The sequence below is a fragment of the Anser anser genome (genome assembly GCF_964211835.1).
Source record: "Anser anser genome assembly, chromosome: 1".
NCBI lineage: Eukaryota > Metazoa > Chordata > Aves > Anseriformes > Anatidae > Anser > Anser anser.
The window spans coordinates 113,470,398-113,493,716 of record NC_139720.1 but is presented as its reverse complement, the minus strand read 5'-3'; the positions used below and the strand labels follow the sequence as shown (position 1 = coordinate 113,493,716).

The window sequence follows — 23,319 nt, the reverse complement described above, 5'->3', positions numbered from 1 at the left end:
GAGAGGAACTAATTGAGAACAGCCCTGCAGAGAAGGACTTTGGGGTTCTGGTGGATGAAAAGCTCAACATGAGCCAGCAGTGCATGCTTGCAGCCCAGAAGGCCAGCTGCGTCCTGGGCTGCATCAACAGAGGGGTGACCAGCAGGGCGAGGGAGGTGATTGTCACCCTCTGCTAAGCCCTCGTGAGACTCTACCTGGAGTGCTGCGTCCAGGTCTGGAGCCCCCAGCACAAGGAGAATGTGGACCTGTTAGAGCGGGTCCAGAGGAGGGCCATGAGGATGGTCAGAGATGATCGGAGGAGCACCTCTCCTGTGAAGACAGGCTGAGAGATGTGGGGCTGTTCAGCCTGGAGAAGAGAAGGCTCAAGGGTGACCTTATTGTAATAAGGTCAATACTTGAAGGGGGCTTATAAAAAAGATGGAGAGCAACTTTTGGCTCAGCCAGACAATGACAGGACAAGGGGAATGGCTTTAAACTAAAAGAGAGGAGGTATAGATTATATGTTAGGAGGAAATTCTTCACTCAGAGGGTGGTGAGGCCCTCACACAGGTTGCCCAGAGAGGCTGTGGATGCCCCATCCCTGCAGGTGTTCAAGGCCAGGTTGCACAAGGTCCTGGACAACCTGATCTAGTGGGTGCCATCCCTGCCTATGGCAGGGTGGGTAGAACTGGATGGACTTTAATGTCTCTTCCACCCCAAGCCATTCTATGATTCTATCATTCTATGATAGTAAGAGGATCAGATCCTCAGCTGATATGCTTTGGCCTACCTCCTATAAAGATGACGGAAATATCCCATCTTATTCGAGGGTCCATATACCTTCACTGAAAGACTGTCAGAATTAATTCTTCAGGCCCTTTTGCTGTGTTTCTGCTCCAAACCCATTCCCTCCTCCTTCATACCTTTCAAAAAGAAAGGTGCTGCCTGGCCCCAGCACAGACTTCTACGGCTGTGGGTGGAGGAAGGAGGTTGTCACCATTAGGCAGGTGCTGAGTGCTTGTTCCTGCTCAAGGGACAGGGCTGTGGCTGCCCATCTTTTGCCATCCACACCACAACGGGATCCAGCACTCCCACAACTTCCGTCCTCCCCCTTACCTAAACATTTAGGCTACCCCAGCCCCTTCATTATCTTTATAGCGAATTGTATCTGAATGCTTCCTCCAGGTGATGTGGGATCATTGCAGTCCTGCTTTGGGAAGGACAAGAAGGGATCCCACATCCTTTTGCCCTGGTATGACTGATGGGGGAGTCCAACTTACAGCACTTTTACTGTTGTCACATCAAAGGCTGACACTAATCACAGTCATTAGAAAGCAAGACCTTCTTGAGGGCAAGTTGTGCTGAGAGATGGACCCATCAGCCTTTGGGGCTACCTGTCTCTCCCCATTGAGCAAGGAAGCTCCAGACAGAGTCCCAGGCAGTGAAGCAAACCCCAAACAGCAAACTTTGCTGTATGCTTGAGGCTGTCCCACTCATGATCCCACTTTGTTCAGGGCATCAGATGGACTTAATCGCCAATGGGACTACTATCAGTGTTTATACTTATACGTTTGCATTTGATTTTGTTTTCAAGAAAAAGGGGCCATCAAATCTAGGGAAGAGGAAAGAAAGGAGACTTTTGCTTCACCATGCTCTAGCTAGAGGCTGGGACACAGCCAGCCTGTGTCTCTGGCTCAGCCTGGTGCAAGGCAATACAGACAGGCCAGTGGGTGTTTTGTGCTCTCCACAAGCTTTTGTCTCATGGATGGCTCGTGGCTTTAGACCGGCAATGCTCTCTGTACCACGTTTCGCTCCTGGAGATGGCAGTTAGCTGTGCAACATCCCTGCAGTCTGGCAGCAGAGCAGGTTATGCATGGATGGGGGGAAGCACATGAGGGACCTTCCCCAAACTCTCTTTCTCCATCCGCTTTGCTACCTGGGAGCCCTCAGATCTGCTTTTCTCCAACCAGTAGCTCTCTGCTTCTGATTTTCTTCCTATTTGTGGCTCTGCATTTGTTAGCCAGAAGTGCAGCTCAACTAATGAGCTGCTGATGCTTTCAAAGCAGTGTGCGTTATCCAGTGAAAATTAAACTTGGAAGAAAAAAAAAAAAAAGAGTAGTTTGAACTGAGTCCCAGAGCAAGATTTATGATTCTGTCTGACTGCAATTTAATAGCAATAGCTGCTGCTGCTTGCAGACATACCCTGCTGTCATGGGGCCCTGGTTACCCTCAACTTAACAGTCCTGCTCCCTCCTGTCTTTTGGCATGGAAGGAAACCAAGCCCACATTAACATGAGCTTTCCTCTTCCCTGAGGTGCCTTCAGTTTTGTTCTTGTTGCACAAAGCAACCCCAGGGCAGCAGTCATTTGCGACTCCCATCACAAAGCTTGAGTTAAATCTGAAGTGTTGCAAGCCGTGGCTGGTGTTATATGTTGATCCTAAAAAGAGACTTAATTGTGAAGGGGTGTAATGTGTGCTGTTTTGCCATGTGGAGGGTGTATGAATGGAATAAAACACCCATGCCCAGCTGGCAGAACAGGATATAAGACATTGTGGCAGGAGGACGCAAGATGAAAGATAACAAGGTTGCTTCATCTGACATCCTCTTTCCTATTCCCATCTACTTTCTTTCCCCATCCTTTCACCAGAAGGGTAGAGCAGGAAGAACAGGGCTGTAGGTGTGTACTACGAGCAGACATAACTGCCTAGCCTCTTCCCTCTGTCACGATGAGGTGGCATCAGGCAAAGGCATCGGGGGGGAACAGGGACACAGACACTTTCTTTCCCACTTCTGAGACCTGTTGGCTTTTCAAATGACAGATCTTGGACAAATAACCAAAAATCACCCCAGGCTCACATCTTCTCTTACACGGGCTCTGTCCAGCAGCAAGCACCTGCCTGGAACAGCCTTCATGCTTTATTTTGCCCAGTATTGAGGCAACTGAGTCCTGGTCAATGTTATCCCCATCCCCTACAAGATGAGGGAACACAAATGACCCCTTGCCTGGAGCCCCCATGTCCTACAAGCCTCATATGCCCATAGTATCCTGTTACCATATTATTTTGGCGACACTCCCTCATGCATAATGTGCCCGTGATTACTTGCTAGAGGCGAGAAGCCACTCCTCTCCTATGCTCCTTAAATAGTTAAATGCTTTGGTTAGCTGGGCGCAAGCCCGACAGCTGAACGAGGTGCTGCTCCCAAGACACAGCCAAGTCTGCATGTAAGTAAGCTGTTCGAGCAGGTACATTTCATAGCTCTTGGTATGTCTTCCTCTATGTAGTGATAAGTAGGCATTGTTTTAAATTTTCATTTCAATTTTTCCAGTATTTTGGATACATCTACTGGATCGTTCTTTTTCACAGGTGCTGTCCTCTGAAAAGCAGCTCTGCTTATCACTCAAGCTACCAGTCGTTTTTTGAAAATTACCTGGTTATGGCATTATACATGTAGTTCTGTGGGTGTTTTTATAGCTTAGTGAGTGTGTGTGTAGGGAGAGAAGTATGTGGACACACATCTGTGCATGTGCATTTTTGTTCATGGACTTATGCCTACTTAGGAGACAGATGATAGTGCATATTTATGGTTGGGGTGTGTGGAACACCACTTTGGACATATACAGAAAACAGTTGAAATGGGAAAAAAACAGCAACAACAATGACAAAAAACAGTATTTAGGCTATGGAAAAGTGGAGAGGGGAATGCGTAGAAAGGGGATGAGTCCCGTCATGGAAAGAAGGGTTGATTTCTAACCTATGCACCCAACACAAGTGTGGGGAAGAGGTAACCATACAGACGGCTGAAGTCTTGAGGCATGCTGATGTGTGGGGGACGTGAGGGTACATGTGTCCATAGACCTGCGACACACAGCCTTATTTATACAAAACCACCTGAGACCTCTTTCCTCTCTTCTAGAGGCCTGGTGTGGCACAACCGCAGTCACTAATCCTTCTCTAGTTGCCACCAAAGACCTTACCCTAGGCTTCTTTCTCACTTTTGGGTGAACTCAGGTTCTGCCTTTCCATGATGTTGCACTCGCGCTTGGCCCCCACTACCTGCCGGTTAAAAATTCCCACTGTATTGCTGCCTGGCCTAAGGGGAGCGTGGTGGCTGTTCAAGTTAACAAGTGATAATCTGCCCTTTCAGCTTGTTATGTCATTTGCCTCAAGCCTTTCATTATTGTTTTCTGAGGATTGGTACCCACAGCGTTGTTTTTTTCTGATGTATTTTGTACAGAAAAGCATTAAAAATTCATAAATGCATCCTCCCCTCCTAATTTTTTGTATGAGCAAGATTTTACTATGATGAGGAGGCACGTGGCTCAGCGATACCCATGCCTGCAGACCCTTTAAGAGCCAGTCCAATGATGTTTAGCTAGTTGCACTTTTTTAGAGCACAAAGCACTGTATCCTTTCAAAAGCAGTGTCTGAGGAATTGTGTGGAAAAACACTGTGGTTTTATATTACATTTTTGAAACTCAGCAATGTGCATGCATCACAAAAGGATCAGCCCTGCTCCTGTAGTGGCAGGAGTCATGGGAGCCTGCACCAAGAGACCAGGAGGGCAGTGCAAGGCTGTGGTTCCCAACCTGAGGTCATCTTCCAGAAGGTGAGAGCGAAGGTCCATCCAGCCTGTCCTTCCCCTTCATGCAGCCAGTTAGGAAGTTTGCCTGTGAAAAAGAATAAGGGCAAATGGTATAACCCTGAACTTTGCTCCTCTCCAGGTACTGCAGCTCATCATGGCATTAGCCACAGAACCGATATGTGGGGTGTGGGAGCAACAAAGAAAATCTTATCAGAAAGTCAATCTACTTTCAGTAAATATTTTTTTTCAGAGTAAAAATAGCTACTGTTGAGGCATATATCACTTTTCTTCACATTGTGTCCCCATGCCCCCTCTGGAAGGGGAACACCAGGGCACATTCCACTCCTGCACAGCATCGTGATCACCAATTTCTACTGCAGGCAAGCAGATGTAGCCAGACACACTTTTTAATCTATGGGGAGTTTTCTTGCATCTGTCTTGGAATCTGGAGTGAATTTTGCCTTCTGTTTTTCTGTGCAGACCGAAAAATCTTGATTAGCTAAGGGCTGTACTCTACATGAACCATGTGGTCCCAAACACCCACTTTTGTTGCAGTTCCTGATGTTCCCCGGGCACATCTCCAGTTCCTGTACTGTGGTTGTAAATCTCTGTGTGTGTCTCTGTGAATGGGTCCCGCATAAACTCTGTGCTCAACTGATGTAACCGCTTGCAGTGGTGATCTGGCTATTAATAGATGCCAGGCACACCAGTCACCACCCAGCCAGCAGAGTAAACACCTTCATTAGAAGATAATAGTTGCAAGAAGGAGGAAACCTAACCAGGAATAGCTAGCCTTAATTATCCAGGATGTTCAGGCAATTTCAGACACCGGATCAGTGGTTCAGCACTCAGGTGATCGGCTCATCCTAGCTGGACAGAGAGGAAATGCCTGCCTTCCCTGAGTCAGGAGCAGTGCTCATCCAGGTGCGAGCACAAGCAGAAAAGATCCATCACCACCAGTGCCTGCTCTGGAGAGAGAAGGGAGGGAGGCTGCCAGATGGGGATGATGGGTGCCCTGACCCAGGCCATGAGCTTTTCCAAGGGTTACACTCGTTTTAATCCTACCAGATATCTCTTGGGTGACCGACAGGCAGAGTTGCTCTGAGGGAGCTTGCTATAGTGTCCATCAGAAAATATTATTCCTAATTAGCTCTTAAACTGTTTATTGAAAAGATTTATGGGAGCGGCCAAATCTTCAGGTGTTCTAAATTCCCAGAGCTCTTTACTGCAATACGTGGGGTTGCATCCTCAGTTTGTACAGAGCCTTTCCAACAGGAGAGCTCCCCAGGTTAACCAGTGCTAGCTGCAAAGCAATGAAAACAGCAACACAGAGAGTGAATGACTTTAAATTAGTGGAAGTTACACATTCAGGATAAAAACTCTTTGCTTCTATTTACAGCTGGGCAAGGCCTTACAGGCAGATTTACACAAAGCTTTTCTAAGATTAACACATACTTCCCAAAGAAGGGGATTTCAGAGAACCAAAAATTACCCATAAATTTGTATCAAATTTGGAATATTCTTGCTGCCAAAAGTAAAAGCTTACTATTTGGATGTGGAATTGGGAGAAGGAGTCAAAACTTTTTTATCTTGAGGTTTATGAAAATAGAATGACTTCGTGGTTTGCTTAGAGGCAATGTGTTAAGTTTTTCTTGTGCTAAAAATGACTTTAAAAAAAAGCTCATAAAGAAAAAGAAGATGGCCTCACAAAACGTAATTTGGCAGTAAATTGTTCCTCCTTCACGAGAGAACGAGGAACAGTGTCTAAGGCCTGAGCTAGAAGATGTGAAGGACAGGAACGTGTTAGCCTGCTAAGTTGGTTCTTCTGCTCTGTTTTGTTTAGCTTTTGCAGCCAGAGTGGAAACAGAAGATGGCTTTCAGCAACCACACAAACAGCAGTTCAGCCGTGCCAGAGTTACTCCACATGCTTGTGGAACAAAAGAAGACCCGTCGCTTCAATAATTACAGCAACCCGGCCTTAGAGATGCAAGAGGAGATAATGGCCTCTTTTTATATCCTCATCATCGTTGGCTTTTTCGGCTTTCTTCTGTTTGTCATGATGCTCAGCAACATCGTTTCCAGCAAGCCTGAAAATTACATTGACTATCTCTATTCTGGGAAGTTTAACCCTCAGAGAAGCAAGGTGGAGCTTCCAGGAAAGGAGAGCAAAGACACTTTTGTTATCATTAACAGCACTGCCTTACTGGAGCTGCAAAGGCACGATGGTAAATACAACACTGGGCCTGAGGCACCAAGCTCAGATGCAGTTCTGAGGAATGTATAAAAATGGTTTCTTTTTTTTATTATTAATATTCTGTTGTGCCTAAGGAGCTCAAACAGGGATAATTTTTTCATCCGTGAAAGCAAGAAAGGAGGAGCTGTGCCAGGAAAGGTGCAGACTGGTCTTGTGCAAGCTTTCCACATGAATGCTGTGAAGGTACCCAAGCGCAACGTGCAACCTGTGTTATTTCAGCCCTAGGCCTTTGGAGAAGAGGCTGGGAATCAAGTCCTTACTGGTCTATCTCCTTCATGGCTGCATTTATCATGTATTTTTATAACCTGCCTCTCGGGAGAATGGAAGCTCTTCCTTTTCATGCTGTTGCTTCAAGCAGGGCCAGTACGCTTCCAGCTGGGGCATCATTGTTGTGCCTGTTTGCTGTTATTAATTTTTGTTTGTTTATTTATTGGGGAGGAGGGGTTGGAGCTACGCATGAGCCCACTGGGAGTGTGCTCTGCAAGCAGAAGGAGCAGCAGCTGCCTCCACGTCCACACTCCCCACCACGCCGGGCACCCAGAGGTGGTGACAGGCTGACCCACAGAAGACCCGTGAGACTTGAACTCGTGTGCTCGCTCCGCAGGCTTGGTCTGCAGCGGGTTTTGGACAGTGGTCGTGCATTTCTCAGCAGCTCTCTTCCTGCACGTTGGACCTTTACAAAAGCTCAGGACGACAACGAGGTGGTCCCAGACATCCTGATGTCTCTCCAGGGTCCGTCACAGGGCCTACCTGGCCACCATCAGGGCCTTCCAAGCCTCAGCAGACACAAGAAGGAGTGGCTTACCCACCACACAGCTCAGGGTTGTTCATCCCATGTCCTGCAGAGCCCTGGCACACAGGGGTTCAGGACAGTAGCTATGGGGAGACAAACGTCAGCAGTGAGCTTCAGCTTTCTATTATTGGTCCATGCATTGGAAAAATCTCTGGAGTCTGCAAATCAAAACAATCAGAAACTGCTGGTGCAGGTACTCTGAGAACACGAAGACATATTGTAATAGCTGCAAAAATCCTATAAAACCCTATAAAATTTTGTGCCTGTGGGGTGGTGTTGCTGGTTCCACTCAGCTTCCTTTGTGTTGCTGCATTAGCTTTTTGCTATTGATAGGAAGAAAGCTCTCAGCAATTTAGTATCCTAAAAAACATTTCTTCCCTTTTCTCATCTCTAATTTTTCTTAAACAGGGCGTTACTGAACCTGTAGCTTCGTTTTGCTCTTTTTTAACGTATCGTTAGCTGCCATGATGTAGTGTTGTTATCATGGGTTTTGCCACTGTTTAGTCCAGGCCAATTGCCTGGAAATGATTTACTTCGTGTGGTCCATATCCTTAAAGGGATTTTCCACAGCCTGATCTCGTAAGACACGTTCCAAGGCTGATACTCCCAGCTGATAGCCAAGATGAAATCCACACTACTTTCTTGGCTTTCCGCACTCCTTGCTTGAATTCCAGAGATTCAGCTTTCCAACACAGACATGTCCTTTTTTGGACAGGTGAATATTCCCCAGACACCATCTCCAACAGAGACCAATTAGGCAGTTCAGATAGTTTTGGACCCCATTACCTTTGGCTTCATCACTGCGTCTGGTTTAATAACTGCTTGGCTTGAGCCAGGATCCACTATGTATGCTCACTGCTCCTGACTGACTGCACTTGGTAGCCACGCTCCCATTATTGCAGCTCAGCTATTCAGATCTTAAAAAAAAAAAAAAAAAAAAAGTGAGGTGTTTTGAAGGTGGAAAAAACATTTGCAGTTCCATTTGTTCCTTCTGCTCAGTGTGAGTATTTTCCACAAGAAGGCAAAAATTGCAGTCCATTTTGAAGAAGGATCAATTTCTGCCAGCACTGAGAAGAGACTTTAGCCTGTTTCCTTGCAGTGGTGACAATTCCTCCTGCTTTGTAGACTCATTTCATCAATTTTATAGATATTCAACAGTCCAGTCAAATCTCTTTTTCCATCACAAATGTTAGAAATAGGCTTCTGACATCCATCACCCCCATGAGGTTCTGTGCAGTGAAATTTCACCTCCTTTAGCAGTGGCTGCTGCTTTTCTTGTCACGTTGATGCAAGGGAAGCACCAGGCTAGAGGGTGAACTCTGAAGCCCTGGGAAGTACTATTTGCCTCCCTGCAAACTCAGCTTCTGAAAACCAAGTCATTGCTAATGTATGACAGAAATTTTGATCGATATCCCCTTCGATGTCTTCTTGGGGAGAGCCCATTCCTGCTCACACTGGTAATCAACTCTGGCTGTCTGGGTCTGGGGGTGAGGTGAGCCTTTCCACTCCCTTACTTGCCATGCACAAGTGTCTCTACACAGTGTACTGAGAGCTTGAATCAGATTTTAACCACTGGTAATGGACCCAATGTCTCCGTCCCCTTCCCAGACCCAGGCACACCCATCAGCTCTATGCCAGCCCCATACCAGGGTGAGATCAGAAGAGTGATCCTCTCCCTGTTCTCTGTGAAGGAAACCTCTCATTGAGGTATGTTTTACCAGGTTCCTTCCATCTGGATGTCTGTGGGAGCAGGAACTCGAAGTACCACCTGAGCGCAGCTTCAAGCTCTGTGCTGGGGGAGCTTCTGCATCACCACTGACCTGGGCCATACTCATGAGGGAGGCAGTCTTCCCGAACATTTTTGGGTCGTGGTGGGTCAATAGGGATGGGGTGCTATCCCCTTGTTCTGGCTGAGCAGGGACAGCATATTTCCTTCTTTCTGGTGGTCCTGGAAGGTTTCTAAGTGCTACAAACAGTGTCCTGCCTTGCAGAGCTCCTCTGTTCTTCATCCAGGTGGTCAAGTGCCAGTTCACTTTGAAACACTTTTCCTTTTCTTTTCCCTTCCCCACTTCAAGGAGATGCAAATGTCTGTACATACAATTTCCACCATGAAATATAAGAGCTTCTGCTCCTAAAGATGCCCCATTCGTACACATTCCAGGCAAAGGTGGCTGTGTATTTCTACTTAGCAATGTCTCCGACACCAACAACAGGAAAGCTGCTAAAGTCAGCTTTTGCAGAGAATCCCTAATGCTGGAAACCAAATTTCATCAGCTTTCACAAGGTGCATCACGGATCTTTGTGGGAAACCTCTGGCAGTTGTACTAATTCTGTTCTGAGAAGTTTGGCACTGTTACTTGAGATATGAGCTTAATTTATTTTCTGAAGTTTCCACTTTTTTTCTGTGTTTCCACCCTTAGGACATCTTTGATTTTGGCAAGTGCTTCTCTTATTGGTTCCATCATAGATTGAGAGCTAAAATTACACACTTTTGGAAATTCTCTTTTGACACCAGAAATACTACTTTGGAGTGAGACTTCAGCTAGTGTTCAGGGCTTCATCAGTCAGCTAGGAGGGAAAATGGATTATTTAAGTTGGGCATGGTATTTCTCAGAAAAAAATAATTTTATTTTTTCTCGTTCCATGTAAGACTGGAAAAAAAGCCACCACAGATTTCCTGTGGAATAATATTCTCAAGTATTGGTTTTGGGGAAAAAAATGAACTTACAGGACATTTTATATAGATAAATATAAAATGTTATATTTCAAAATTTTCAACTTAATTTAAGCTGCTATACTTAATACATCAGCAGAAACATCCACTGTTTGCCTAACATCATGCCTACTGTCTATGTGTATTTCATTATGTTCCATATTTCATTATGTTTTCATTTTGTATTTTAAAATAAAGAGTGTGTGATGATTTTTAGCTTGTGTAAACGTGGTGAGTGGTAACCTAATAACATAATTACTACTGAAATGGGTAATTGGTATGTACTGATAATTGGTATCCTAATTGCCTCATTAATAGGGACTTTGTTCATGGGTAATTGGTAAATTTGCCATTTAGCTAAGTGGTACACTGGAATTCCGTGAAGCATCAAAAAAACTCACTGGGGGGGGTCAGGCCTCACCGTCCTTCCTGGGCATCCCTGGTGAGTGCTCCACGTGGCACTGAGCCCACCACCCATGCCCACAGGCACCCGGGGGGCAGTCACCCCTATCTGGTGCAGTGTGCTTGGGGTGTAAGGTGCAACGTCTATGCACAAGGAGGATGGTGGTCCCAACCACAACCTTCAGGGCACTGCCTTGCTGCCAGAGGCAGAGCTCGCAGGTGGGGCAGCAGGGCAAGAGGAGAAGGCTCTGGTTCAATATTGGAAGGATGAGGTAGTGATTGGAGGTGTCTTTTCCCAAATCCTAGATGCACTTCAAGGCAGGGGCTATGTCCATGCATTTCGCACTGTGTGGCTGTGTTAGGGAATGTCACAAGTCTGAAACTGCAAAAGGAAAAAAAGGTCCCTGGCCCAAAGTGCTCACTGTCTATGTAGATAAGGACTGGGAGAGAAAAGAGGCAAAAAGTAACGGAGCAGACTAAATGGAGCATGGAAAATAAAATATGTGGTTTTATGTCTTAGCCTGCTGCCTTATGTCTGCTGCTCAAGGTTTTTTTTTTTTTTTTTTTTTGATAGTATTGAGATGTTGGAACCATAAATAATTGTTTCTAAAGCAGGTTAACCGATGGTTTTCTGCCATATACTTGACTGGAACAGAGGGGAATCCAATTCTCAGATAAATCCTCTGAAAAGGAAAGGAGAACAGTTCATCCCTCTGGTCTCACTAGGTATCAGCGGTTAGCATCATATTTAGTGTTTTTGTAACCACTTAGGTTCAGACCAATTTTATTAGGGGCTGAAGGAGACAGGGCACAGTGATGTCACCTGACAGGCTAGGAGGGACACTGTCTTCCTGGGACAGCACCAAAATGCAGTGGAACAGACCTCGCACATGCCTAAGGCCTCACAAGCAGAAAGGCTGGTTTGAGCCTCCTTCATCCATCTTGCCAAGTCCCATCACTGTCACGTGAAAGCAAAAACAGGCACTAAGCCTATGGCAGCAGAATTCATCCCTCAGCATTTGACTTGATGCTGCTAAAATACAAAAGCCTGGAGAGTTAGAGGAGCAGTTTCAGGACTGTTCACTACAGGGAACCTGAACTGAGGAACATCAAACCTAATTTTCCTGGGCAACCTCAGTTGTACCTACATGTGTAGTCCGGTTGAGAGGAGGATCGTGCTTTTGAAGTTCATCTCCTGATGGCTGCATTCATGCTATCGACAATTGGAAGGTAGTTGAAAAGTAAGAGAAACAAAAGGGACATGCCCACTTTGTGCCTATCTGAAGGGTGGCATGCTCCAACTCATTCACAGTTCAGTAAATCCTCCTCAGGGAGAACAGAAGGAAAAGACATCTTCAATTTAGGCAACAAGGGATATATATGATCTACAGATCCAGTAAGTGTCACAGATGGGTTGTTGGTCTCAGGCACAAAGGAAAATTATGGAATTAGATTTCTTTACAGGTACTTGTTTCAACACTTTACAGCCAGCTTCTGAACAGAGGTGTGTCTAAAACAACACAAAGGCCTCTGAACATGTGTGCTTGTCAAAACTAATAAACACTCAATAATTCCAGGACTACTCATGTCAGGTAATGCTTCTAGTATGTATTTAGTAAGGACAAAAGCTAACACTAGAAGAGCACATCACTGTGTGAAATACTAACAAAGACGGATCAATATTATTTTTTTGGTATATTCTCATATGAATATAAACTGCAGATTCAAGAGGGTTTTTTGGTTGTTGTTGTTGTTTTTCCATATGTTTGCAGTCTGAATCTGCCATCATCTTGCATCTGGCTAACAGTCAAACCATACAGGCTTCCTTCTGGGGTTATACCCTCAATCTTTGTTGTGATTGAACCTGGCATACAGCTAAACACCACATGGCCATTCACTCACTCCCCATCCTAGCAGGATGAGGAAGAAAATTTAAAAGAAAAGTGCAAGAACTCACGAGTTGAGATAAGGACAGTTTAATAAGAAAGAAAAATAAAATGAAAGAAAAGGGAAAAACAATCAAACAAAAACAAGAACAACAACAAAAATAAACAAAACAAGTGATGCACAACACAATTGTTCACCACCAGCTGACTGTCCAGCCAGTCCCCAAGCACTGGCAACATCCCCTCTTCCCTCCCCAGTCCAACTCCCCTGTTTTATTATTCAGTGTGATGCCTGTGGTGTGGGACATCCCTTTGGTCAGTCTGGGCCAGCTGTCCTGGCTGTGTCCCCCCCAGCTCCTGGTGCACCCCCAGCCTGGTTGCTGGCAGGGCAGCATGAGAAGCTGAAAAGTCCTTGACTTTTCAGTAAGGACTGCTCAGCAGCAAGTAAAACATAGGTGTGTTATCAGCATTATTTTCCCTCTAAATCCAAAGCACGGCACTATACGAGCTACTGGGAAGAAAATTAACTCTATCCCAGTTGAAGCCAGAACAATCTTATATCAAATTTCCAGAGTTCTGATCTCCACGTGATGGTGCTAACGTGATGTGACCCATCACTCATCTGCCTCAGCAAGAAGAGCATGTAGACAGCTGAGTTAGTCCCCACATTCCTGCTCACACATATTTTGAATTCACAGTTTCCCACTGCTTCAGGGGAAAGGTGTTAAGAGGACAAATGTTCTGGAGAGAATGACCTGTACCATGGTGTATCTTCATTTGCTGCCACCTTTCACTCTCAGCCTTGTAGGTACAGCTAAGTGTGAGCAATTTACCAGTCTTGCTACTGACAAGCTTGTTCCTGTGGTAAAAGTCTGTGTGAGTATCTACGGGAGGAGAAAGGAGAGGTAAGAAACCAAGCAGGTCAAAATAGTCTTCACTTGTGTGTCCAATAACACAGCATGAGCAATTTTCTTTTTTCCCCACAGTCACTTCCCTTTCTCTAAAGGGGTTGCTCACCTTTGGATGGTGTTGGTGTCAGGCTCAACTCAGGTCCCTCAGGGGTTCATCTTCAGGGCCAGAACAAAATGGAGAAGTGGGTGTACAATGTGGAAAGCTAAAGGTCTCTAAAAAACAGATTAGTTCTGAAAATACATCACCCTGAAGCGAAGTCCAAGGCATCACTGATTTCTTCTCCCTCCAAGGCCTGGAACTGGGCAAACTGAACATGGTGGACCTCATACACACGGCTTCAGTGTTGGGATCCAGGCACCCTGTGCCCCTCACACGCAAGATGGGGCAGCACCTTTCTTGCTGCCAGAACCAGGCCTGCCCTACAGAAAGGCTCATGAGGGCATCCAAAGGTCTACCTTCACCCAAACCCACAGCGTACTCTTCCACCCAGGGGTTATCAAGGCCTCATCTTCTGTGAGGCCACCTACTTGATAGGGAAGGAGAGGACAGTTACTGCTGGTCTCAATGCTCAGGCAGTGGTTTGCTCTCTTTGCTTACTCTAAGCAGCTCCTTTCTCCACATGCCAACCCCTCCAAACCCCTTTTGGAGGTGTCTGGCTCTCCCACACTTATACAGGGCCCAAGCACCTGCCCAGGGCTGTGAGAGGAGCCATGATGTTCAGGATGAGCAATGTCCTGATGAGAGAAACCGCTCGCTGCTAAGTTGCATCCTACTCAGCCTGATGGGACATTGATTTCCAAGATTGGGTGCTTTCTGATCAGCCCCGTGGGAGTCCCAGGGCTGCTGCTGGTTGGGTGTGACACCGCAGGTACCACCAGGGCAACCGGGTTCATTGTGAGCTCGGCGGCTTCCTACCCCAACTCTCTGTCCCTTGAGATGCCAACATGCAGCGCTTCACCAACCCGCTTCTCAGGCACGTAATTTCCAGGGGCTGCTTTGATGCTGCTTCAAAGAAACAGTGCTTGCAGTATTTAAGAGCTCTGAGGGCTCTGCAGCTTAATGGTTTCAACACTGTTTTTTTAGGGGAAACAGATATTCCAGAAAGTCTTATTACAGGAGAAAAAATTGCCAAGGAGACCAGCCTGCGCTGGCCAGTATGGACACTTGTTCATGCTGGCAGCAGCCAAGGGTGGGTGCCCTGGAGGTACAAACTGCTATTAAGAGATGAACTGCCCATCCATCAGCAGAACGGTGTCTTTCAGGAGCTGTGTGATTCTCTGACCATGACCTATGGGAAATGCGTAATTGTGACAAGAGACAAAAGGCAGCCGACACATGTTGAGGCAAAAGATGGCAAGGAGCAGGAGACAGAAACTCTGCCTCCAGTTCCACCAGTGATCTACATGTCTGGCATTAAGTGTTGCCCCAAGACTGCTAGAGCCAATGGCCATGAGCTTCTCATTGCGCCTTCATCTTATAGCTATCTTTCTCCAATGGATGTTGCTTGGTCTTCTTTGAAATGGTTTATTATAAACAACAGGAAGGACTTTGCCCTGAAGTCTGTTGAGACGACTCACTCCTATAGATGCATCCTCTTCAATGACTTGATTACTAAAGGAATAGAGAAGATGACCCCAAACAAATGGAAGGTAGCGATTAACAAAGTGAAGAAATGGGAAAACTACTACCTTGACACATTTTCTTAAGTATTTCTTCCTACAGTCATGCCTCAGATGTGTTTTGATAGTGGTTCCAGCTCTGTTGAGCCCTTCCCTTCAAAGGATATAAACTTAAAACAAAACAAAACAACCCACCATGCCAGTAGTACTAATAAAAGAGATCATTTTAAATTTGAATGTTACATTTCAGATGTATTCCAGGACTAGGCTAATAAGTTCTGTACTTGCACTGAAAAGGGACAGTTAATTTGGCTTATTGCAAAATGGGATAAAGCATGCCTAAGGCCCAGGTTAGCCTGCCTTCCGGATACATTCCTCTGTCATGGGAGTCTTGAGACCATGCCACAGAGGGAACTGTCCTCAATTTTGAGAAAGACTGGGCTGCAAAATGAAATCTGTAGGTCAGGCCCATCTCTGACCCCCATGGAAGATCTGCTCCTGAACAGGGAATATGCTGGACCATGACTGATGCTAGAGACCACAGCTTAAGGAAGTCAGAAGAATTTATTGCGACTTGCCCATAACTTAGGCATTAATATCTGTTATCAGCTCATTATGCCCAGTAGTTCATTAAGCCTAGTGCCTTGCTTCTAAAAATGCTCTGCAATAAACATTTCAATGTCAGGTAAATCTTTTTTTTTTAAAGGGAAGTTCCTTTCTGAAGCCTAATAATTAGTAGTCGGTTCAGGCTTTAAAGCATGAAGAGTAGTTTGGTCTCTCAGGATAAAATATAGCATTCATCATTGCAGATTTTCCTTATCCATGACATCAATTCACTCTTGTTTGAATCCTACTGGGCCCTGAGATGCAATGATTTCTCACAGAACTGAGTTCAAAAGATTATTTACGAATGATGAAAAGTAGTGCTTCTTAACATCAGTTTTAAATGTGTTGCTTTTCAAGTTCATTGAATACTTTCTTGTTTTTGCAAAGTGGCTCCCAATTTACTTTCTCCATGTAGCCAATTACTTTGCATGTGTTTATTGTGTACTTTTAAGACAGAAAACTAAAACCATGAAAACATAAATAAGTTATAAGATGATTCACAGGTTCACTAAAACATTTCAATGCACTGAGGAAAAGCTGTGCAGTTTTTCTATAGTGTGTGGAAACTATCTAAATGAGCATTGTAATTTGGTGTGGCAGAGAGATCTGAACAGGCAGTCTCATTTACCTTCAGAAGAATCTACTCATATCATTCTCTAAAGCTGAGATATGAGTATACAGGGGAAAATAACCATCTTTTCTCAGCATCATATTCATCAGCAAAAACATCTGTTCATTTTTATAAACACAGAAGTAGCACAGAATGGAAAATTAAGTGCTTCAAATGCAGGGCAGTGGGGGAGAAAAGGGGAGAGACTGGAGAGAGGCAGGAAAGTTTCATTTGTCATGGTATCACAGCCCCGAACAAAATTTCATATTGGCTTGAAACAGAAATTTTGCCACTAAATATCAATGAACACGAAGTGGTGTGAAATCAACATGAGAAAAGAAATAAGTCCAATACTTTTTTACAGCAAAAACGTGCAGTAATTGCACACTAGCTTGGTTTTCTTAAGAAACATACGATGCACAACTCATTTTCACAATGACTTTGTTTACCTTCACATGATGACACGGCACTATAATGTTGGCATGAAGCTGCGGACACGGAGTGCTAACTCCAGCCATTGTCAAATCAGCAGAAACCTGAGGACTTCACTGCTCTATTCTGGATTTACACGAGAAGCAGTGAGACCAAACATGAACAGAGCAGAGTCCCACACCGATTCCGCACTGCAGCTCAGCCCTATGGGTCTCTGCTGCCACTGGCTTACACAACTGCGGGTTCAGGGCTACATTGCAACACTTATTTGCTGCTAGGGTGTGTCTGCTGCCATCTGTAATTCACAGTGAGGACCACGGGACCAGGTGCAGAATCACCTGCTTTCCAGCTGTCTCAGCAACGAGGAAGAACCATAAGGAAGTAACTTCTTGACAGGAATTTATCAGTCTTCCCTATTTCATATTCTTTAGTAAGATGAGGGTGAAGCCTTCATGAAAACAAGCACGAGGAAAGAAGGGTTTGATGGCACATCTTCCAGAGAGTGAGGGAAAAACATCCTTTGCCTGCCAAGGACCGTGAAGGGTTGAGAAGGCCTCGCCAACCGCCTTCACTCTTCCCAGCCTTCTCCTGGGAGGCTGAGGGCTGGTGAAACTTTTCTACCCAGTCATATTTAAAGTGAATGGAAACCTGTGGGCAGGAAAAGAACTAAGTTGGAAACCAAATGAACTTTGGTATTTTGTACAAAATCCTCTGAGATGAGTCCTCTTCTTTCTTCTTCCCTCCCTCTTTGCTGCTGCATAAGGGTAATTACAGCCCATGTTTTCTAAAAAACTTTGTAGCGCTTTGTACTGAAGAAAAATATTGTGGCTCATGAAGTTCTGACTCAACTGGTAATTTAGGATGACAAGCAATTCCTTTAACATATGACTAAACAATCTAATAGGAGGATGTTACCAAATAGCACGCACCACATTCAAGAGCACTTGAAATAGCATGCATGAGTCTAATATCTTCTTGGTAGGATTTTAAATAGCTATTATTTTATTAGGTAGCTCTTGTATTGAGGCCCAGAGTGTTTGACCATTGCAGGATGTCAAAGCAAACATCTTTGTTCCCATTCCCAACCTTGTGACTGAAACGCACCACTAGAATAAAACGATTAAAGTGTCTTTGCATAAAGAAGAGAGGCAGATGCAAATGCGTATGTTGATGAGGCAGCTATAACAGATGTCCCTCTCTTCTAAGCTAGCTGGAATGCAAATCACCTGAATTTTCATGATGTCTCATTGACTAATTACTTCTAAATGCTTTTTCAAGCCTCATCTTCATGGGGAAAAAAAAAAAAAAAACTTTTATTTTCCTCCAGTCCATGAGGCAGGCCTCTAATGATTGGCTTAATGCACTTTTTTCCCTATTTTCAAGTCTACTCTCCTAACAATATGATGCAACCTGGAGCACAGATGGGGCAAATGCACTTGGGCCAAGAGCCTACAGAGGCCCAAGTCAAGGATGTAATGGTGGGACACGAGATTTGAGCTTCATTGACAGCAGGCACAGTGGAACACACTTCAGGCCATGTATGAGAACTGGGAGAAGACTGGCCAGGCAGTGGAAAGACAACAGCTTTCAAAGCTCAGCCTCTGCCCCTGTGATCCTGTTCCTTGAAACCTCCTGCTGAAGTGATCACACAAAGATAGAAAGGCACAGGGGAAAGAAGAAGGAAGACAGGGACAACATTCCATGCAAGAAATGCAAAAGAAAAACGCTTTAGAAAACAAATATACATAAGGGCCAGATTCATTAATATGACTTAAATGCCACTTATCTGCCAGTGTCTGACCTTTCTTGTTGGCTAGCTCTAAGCCTCCTCAAATCAGTGACGAGGCCAGAGGAATATGAGTCACACCAAATCAAAAGAGCCATAGGACTGGAAAAGTGCTACACAAACAGAAGATGAGGCACTGGAGAGCAAAACCAACCAGTATAAAGAAATCGAGGAAGAAAAAAGGACATTAAAAAAAAGACACCCGTGTTATGTTCCTGGGGACTGAATGGGAGCAGCCACGCACATTCTTTGCTCTGTGGCAGCCATCTCAAGAGCTTTTGGATAGACTGGAAACAGTCTCCCAGTGAGGCACAGCCTTTGATGCCATTACAAACAGACATTTTCAATAGCTCTTTTATCAGATTCAAAGTGGGAGAAATTGATGCCATATGGAGATTCACATGAATACATGCCTAATCACTTATTTGTGCCCAAACAAACTTTTTCTCTACAGGAACATATGAGAAGTCCATTGCTATGGGGATAACTATTCTGGCAGCTATCAGGTACTCCTGTTATGAAGTGGAAAAGAGGCAGCTGGTGCTCTGATTATACCCATGATAGAAGTTTGATTCACACATATGCCAGTCAAGGTCCAGCTGAGCCTAAACGATATGCTGAGCTTGCTCCGGTAGCCAAAACGAACCAGCTCAAATAGCCAAAGTCAAGCTGTGTAATGAGGTAGGTTGTGTACAAACATGCATCCACCTCTGAGTCCCTGAACCAGGTGGCCACTTACAGCCATCCTATCTGGAAATGGCTTCTGGCACACGTCAGGGTATGTATGTGTGCGTGTGTGTGTGTAAACTCAGGTTCCAGAAATTTTACTTGATATGTCTCCACCTACTCATGTGGGTTTGACACTTGCACAGCCATATAGATTGGTTCATTTTCCATGTGATCAGACATGAGACTTTTACAGGGCAGTCAGGTTCCTCAAGTGAGGTCTATCAGTTTCTCCCTAAACTTGACTTGAAGGCTGAGATTAGTAAATAGTTAATGAACAGGGAGAAGAGGCAGCAAGTAGATGTGTCTTTGGAAGCAGTTCTGGGGAGACTCTGGACAACTGGACCTGGTGAAGGCCAAAACAAGAGAGGTATGTGTCAGCTTAGTCAACTAGTTTCTCCCACGATGGAGCTGGAATGGATGCTCTGAGCGCATGTCACAGTGCTCCTCTAGTCCAGGGCAGGTCGAAAGTCAGCAGGTTGGCAGAGATTCTGACTGACCCCACAACCGCTGAGCTCCTTCATGCTGGAAGAGCCCTGTTCCAGCAGCCACTTCAGTCCTCTCTCTCAGAACCTGTTCAATATTTAGTGTTTTCCTTAAAATTCCAACAGCTAATTTATTTATACACGAGGATTTTGTCTTTTGTTTAGAACCACACAGCCTTCATGTAAGCAGAAGAAAGCCTAAAGATGCAAACACTAAAAGCTTTAAACAATCATTTTGTCAGCCTTCTTCAACTTGGTAGTAGTGACAACAACATTCAACAGTGAAAGACCTGTGCAAGCGAGGTGCTGCCTAAGATTAAGTTGTCCATCTGTACAACACGAGTGCTCTTTTTGAAGAGAGTCATTTTGGGGAACAGGGTGGGTGAAGGAAAGAATTTGTAGTTCTGGAGGCACCAGAAGAGTGTGACCTAGCTCACTTTCTGAGATGGGAACATCTACAAAGGAAGCCTGTGTAGACTACCTGCTGTCCAACAAGCTGCAAACTCATGCACACTGTGCACTTCAAGATTCTCTCTTCTTGCTGCCTCCTTTTGCTTGCAGAAACTCAAATGAATTCTCTATTCCCCTTGTAAACTTGCCTGGACTAATCATATAATGCTTCTTTCAGTAAGAAACCAGGCTTCCAGATCCCCATCTGGTTTCTGAACAGGAAACAAACAAATCTGAGCTGCTGTCTCCCCCCAGTGTCAGCATATTTTCTTGTTCAAGGCTGCCACTGCGGCACATACGATGCCCAAGGGTAAAGAAATCTGCTGTAACCTACCCAGTGAAAGGAAACACAGGTATGTTCTCCTTCTTGGTTGGCCTTTGTAGCATTGGCCAAATCTCTGTTCTGATATACCAGAGATGAAAAATTGGTTCAGCTTTGGGAACAGATTAGATCTCTTCTTATTTTCGAACCTGCAGGATATCAGCCTATGAGACCCATTACAAGCTCTAGGGGTTGCCTATACTGTAGTGCTACTCTAAAGTCAAGGAAAAAAATGTCCAGGTTGAAACCAGACCTGAAGTCTTCAACATACAAACAGGTTTTCTGATATGGCTGTAGATGCAAAGAGGTGGTGATGTGGAGGACTTCTGAGGAGACGCCTCATAACTGCTTTTTGTCTGTGTTCAATTCAGGAACAAAAAAAGGGTTCCTTGTGTTAGTTCCATTCTTGCACATGTTTAGCACATTAGGGTAAACGTGCCCCCCAAGACTTTAATGCCAGTCTTCAGTTCTTTGGGTGCTAAAGGGAGCTCAATTGTTTTGATGCTAAATGACTTGCTTTAAAGGGAGATTGTGTGCGTTTGGTTCTGCTTATAGGGTAGCTGTATTGAAGGGGATAATAGCTCTGCTTTCAGTTTGGTTTTTTTTGTGTTTTTTTGTTGTTGTTGTTGTTGTTGTTTTTTAACAATCTTACTTATTGGTCTACAAAAATCTACGCTTGGTTGAGATTCTAAAAAAATCTAGTGAGGCCAATATTCAGAGGCAACCCATGACTGCACGGAACCAACACACTGCTTACTTTTGAGTCTGGAAAACACTACACAGGCCTGACAATTTCCTCTTAAGGTTTGGGCATGTGGTTTAGCTAAACTTCTTGGTGTGTTTCCTTCAACGATTTCCCTCAAAGCTGTTTAATGGAAGTGGTTAGGAGAGTCTGTCCTCACTGAACACCGCAAAGCCATTTAATTAAATTACCACTCAGTTCCATGTTTGCATACACAGACGACTGCTGAGACAGTGGAGGAAAACAGTTGATTTACAATGGTACTGAGAATTCCCCTGCCAGACAGTCCTGACACTGCCCTAGGAAAGATACTGCTCTATCTATCCCAAAAACAGGTTTCTGCAACGCTTACATCCCCTGGTCACCAAGGCTACTGCATGAACAGTGAGATTTTAAAAATCGCTGCAGTTGATGGTGAGTAACCCAAGCACACCAAGAGCTCTCTGAGCACTAGTCGTATCAGCTGCACACATAGTCAGATGACGCTTGTGGAACGGGCACTGCGGCAGAGCATCCTTGCGTGACCACACCAGGCACCTCAGCCTGCAGCCACAGGGAGAGGGCAGGAGCGAGCTATACCAGAGGCCTCCCGCATCCTACTGGGCTCCCAAGGCTTCTCCAAGGGCCGTCCACCTTGGCTCTTCCCACCTCTTCACTATCCACTGTCAGATTTCAGATTCATCTTCGTTTCCAGATGATACAAGGATCTGGGAAGTGCTTTAATGGAAATGTGAAGGTGAACATATCGGTTGCCACTGCTACACATGCCTAAAACTTTACTTCTGTGCAAAAACAATATTCTGTTGATTAACTTACCATGACCAAGTTAGCTTACCCTCCCAGATCTGGTGTTATTGAACATGCAGGAATGGCTAACAATGGTAATAAAAACTGTCTCTATCTCCTAGGCTGAGCAGCAAATAGAGAGCCATACACAGTATTCAGACACTATACAAAGCAAAATAATGCAAGACACCTCCTATTATTAAACTTCACCAAAGGTTTTCATACTGACATTGTGATTTGCATTATTCTAAGGTAAATCCTAGGTATGGAAAGTGTTTTGAAAAAGACCTGCCCTGAAAATCTGCTGTGTTGGGTTTGTTCATCCAGATTTAACAAAGAGCCCACAAGTCCCAGATTTACACCCCTGTAGGAAGCAGTTGCTCTGAAGAAGCTGCACAGAGACATCCCCATTTCCTTCTGTCTGTCCATGTACCCTGCACACATCCATGATGCACTCAGTGCTATCTCTTTAAAACCAGCCTCCTGCTTTCAGCTAATCTTTAAAAACTGCCTCCCCTGCAGCTCCAAACTGTAGCATTTGAGTAAGCAATAATCAAGGCCTTTTTTTTTTACAAAGTTTTTTTATTGCATAAATAGAGGCTTAGATATTTTGCTGTACGTATAAAAAGTTGAGATACAGTTTAAGTGAATGTTACTCTTGAGGGTTTTATTCCTTTGACACATCCTTCATCTACGGGAAGCCTTCGTTCTCCCAGGAAAGGAATCCAAGCAAGCTGCCAAGTGTCAGAAAATCTGCAGGGTGGGGAAACAGCAGTGAGAACAGCAGGCATGATATGCTAGCAGCACATGGGCTAAATCTGCCTGCCCACGTGGCACGCTGCAATCGGAGCTAATCACAGCTCCGCAGTGCTGACACGGGAGAACATTTTTAGGGCAGGAGCATTCACCCCTTCTCACAAACCCATTATAGAAAGACACGCTGACAGTCCTAGAGACAGCAGAATTTAGGAAAAACTGGGCCTCCTGTGGGCCGTTCTGGGTGACCAAGAGGACTTTGGTTAGAGATGCTTTAATGCCAGTCATTCAACAAGGTCAACGAAACATGCCAGACCCACAGGCCCTGCAGAATGAGCTCCTTACCCTGGTGCAGCAGTCCTTTGGGCTATGGCCTCTGCCAGGCAGAACTCTCCACGGCCCAGTGCTGCACACAGAGCACAATAAGGTCTCCTCATTAAAAGCAGCAGGCTTGCTCGTTCACAGGGCAGCGTGC

The 23,319-nt window shown here is 45.0% G+C and overlaps 1 protein-coding gene and 1 long non-coding RNA gene across 2 annotated transcripts; both read left to right on the top strand.

The window, feature by feature from the left end:
• Positions 1-3,146: 3,146 nt before the first annotated feature.
• LOC310904301 lies at positions 3,147-10,540 on the top strand. The gene is made up of 2 exons (XR_014588200.1): positions 3,147-3,203; positions 6,408-10,540. It is a non-coding gene; the product is annotated as an uncharacterized lncRNA (long non-coding RNA).
• A 648-nt stretch (positions 10,541-11,188) lies between these two features.
• LOC310889940 (protein FAM243B) lies at positions 11,189-22,840 on the top strand. The gene has a single exon (XM_083818204.1). The coding sequence runs from the start codon at positions 14,469-14,471 to the stop codon at positions 15,228-15,230; it is 762 nt and encodes a 253-aa protein (XP_083674330.1). The 5' UTR covers positions 11,189-14,468; the 3' UTR covers positions 15,231-22,840.
• Positions 22,841-23,319: the final 479 nt, after the last annotated feature.

Bases quoted from the DNA above. Each gene is read 5' to 3' on its own strand.
- LOC310889940 (XM_083818204.1), top strand. From the start codon at position 14,469: ATGCAGCGCTTCACCAACCCGCTTCTCAGGCACGTAATTTCCAGGGGC.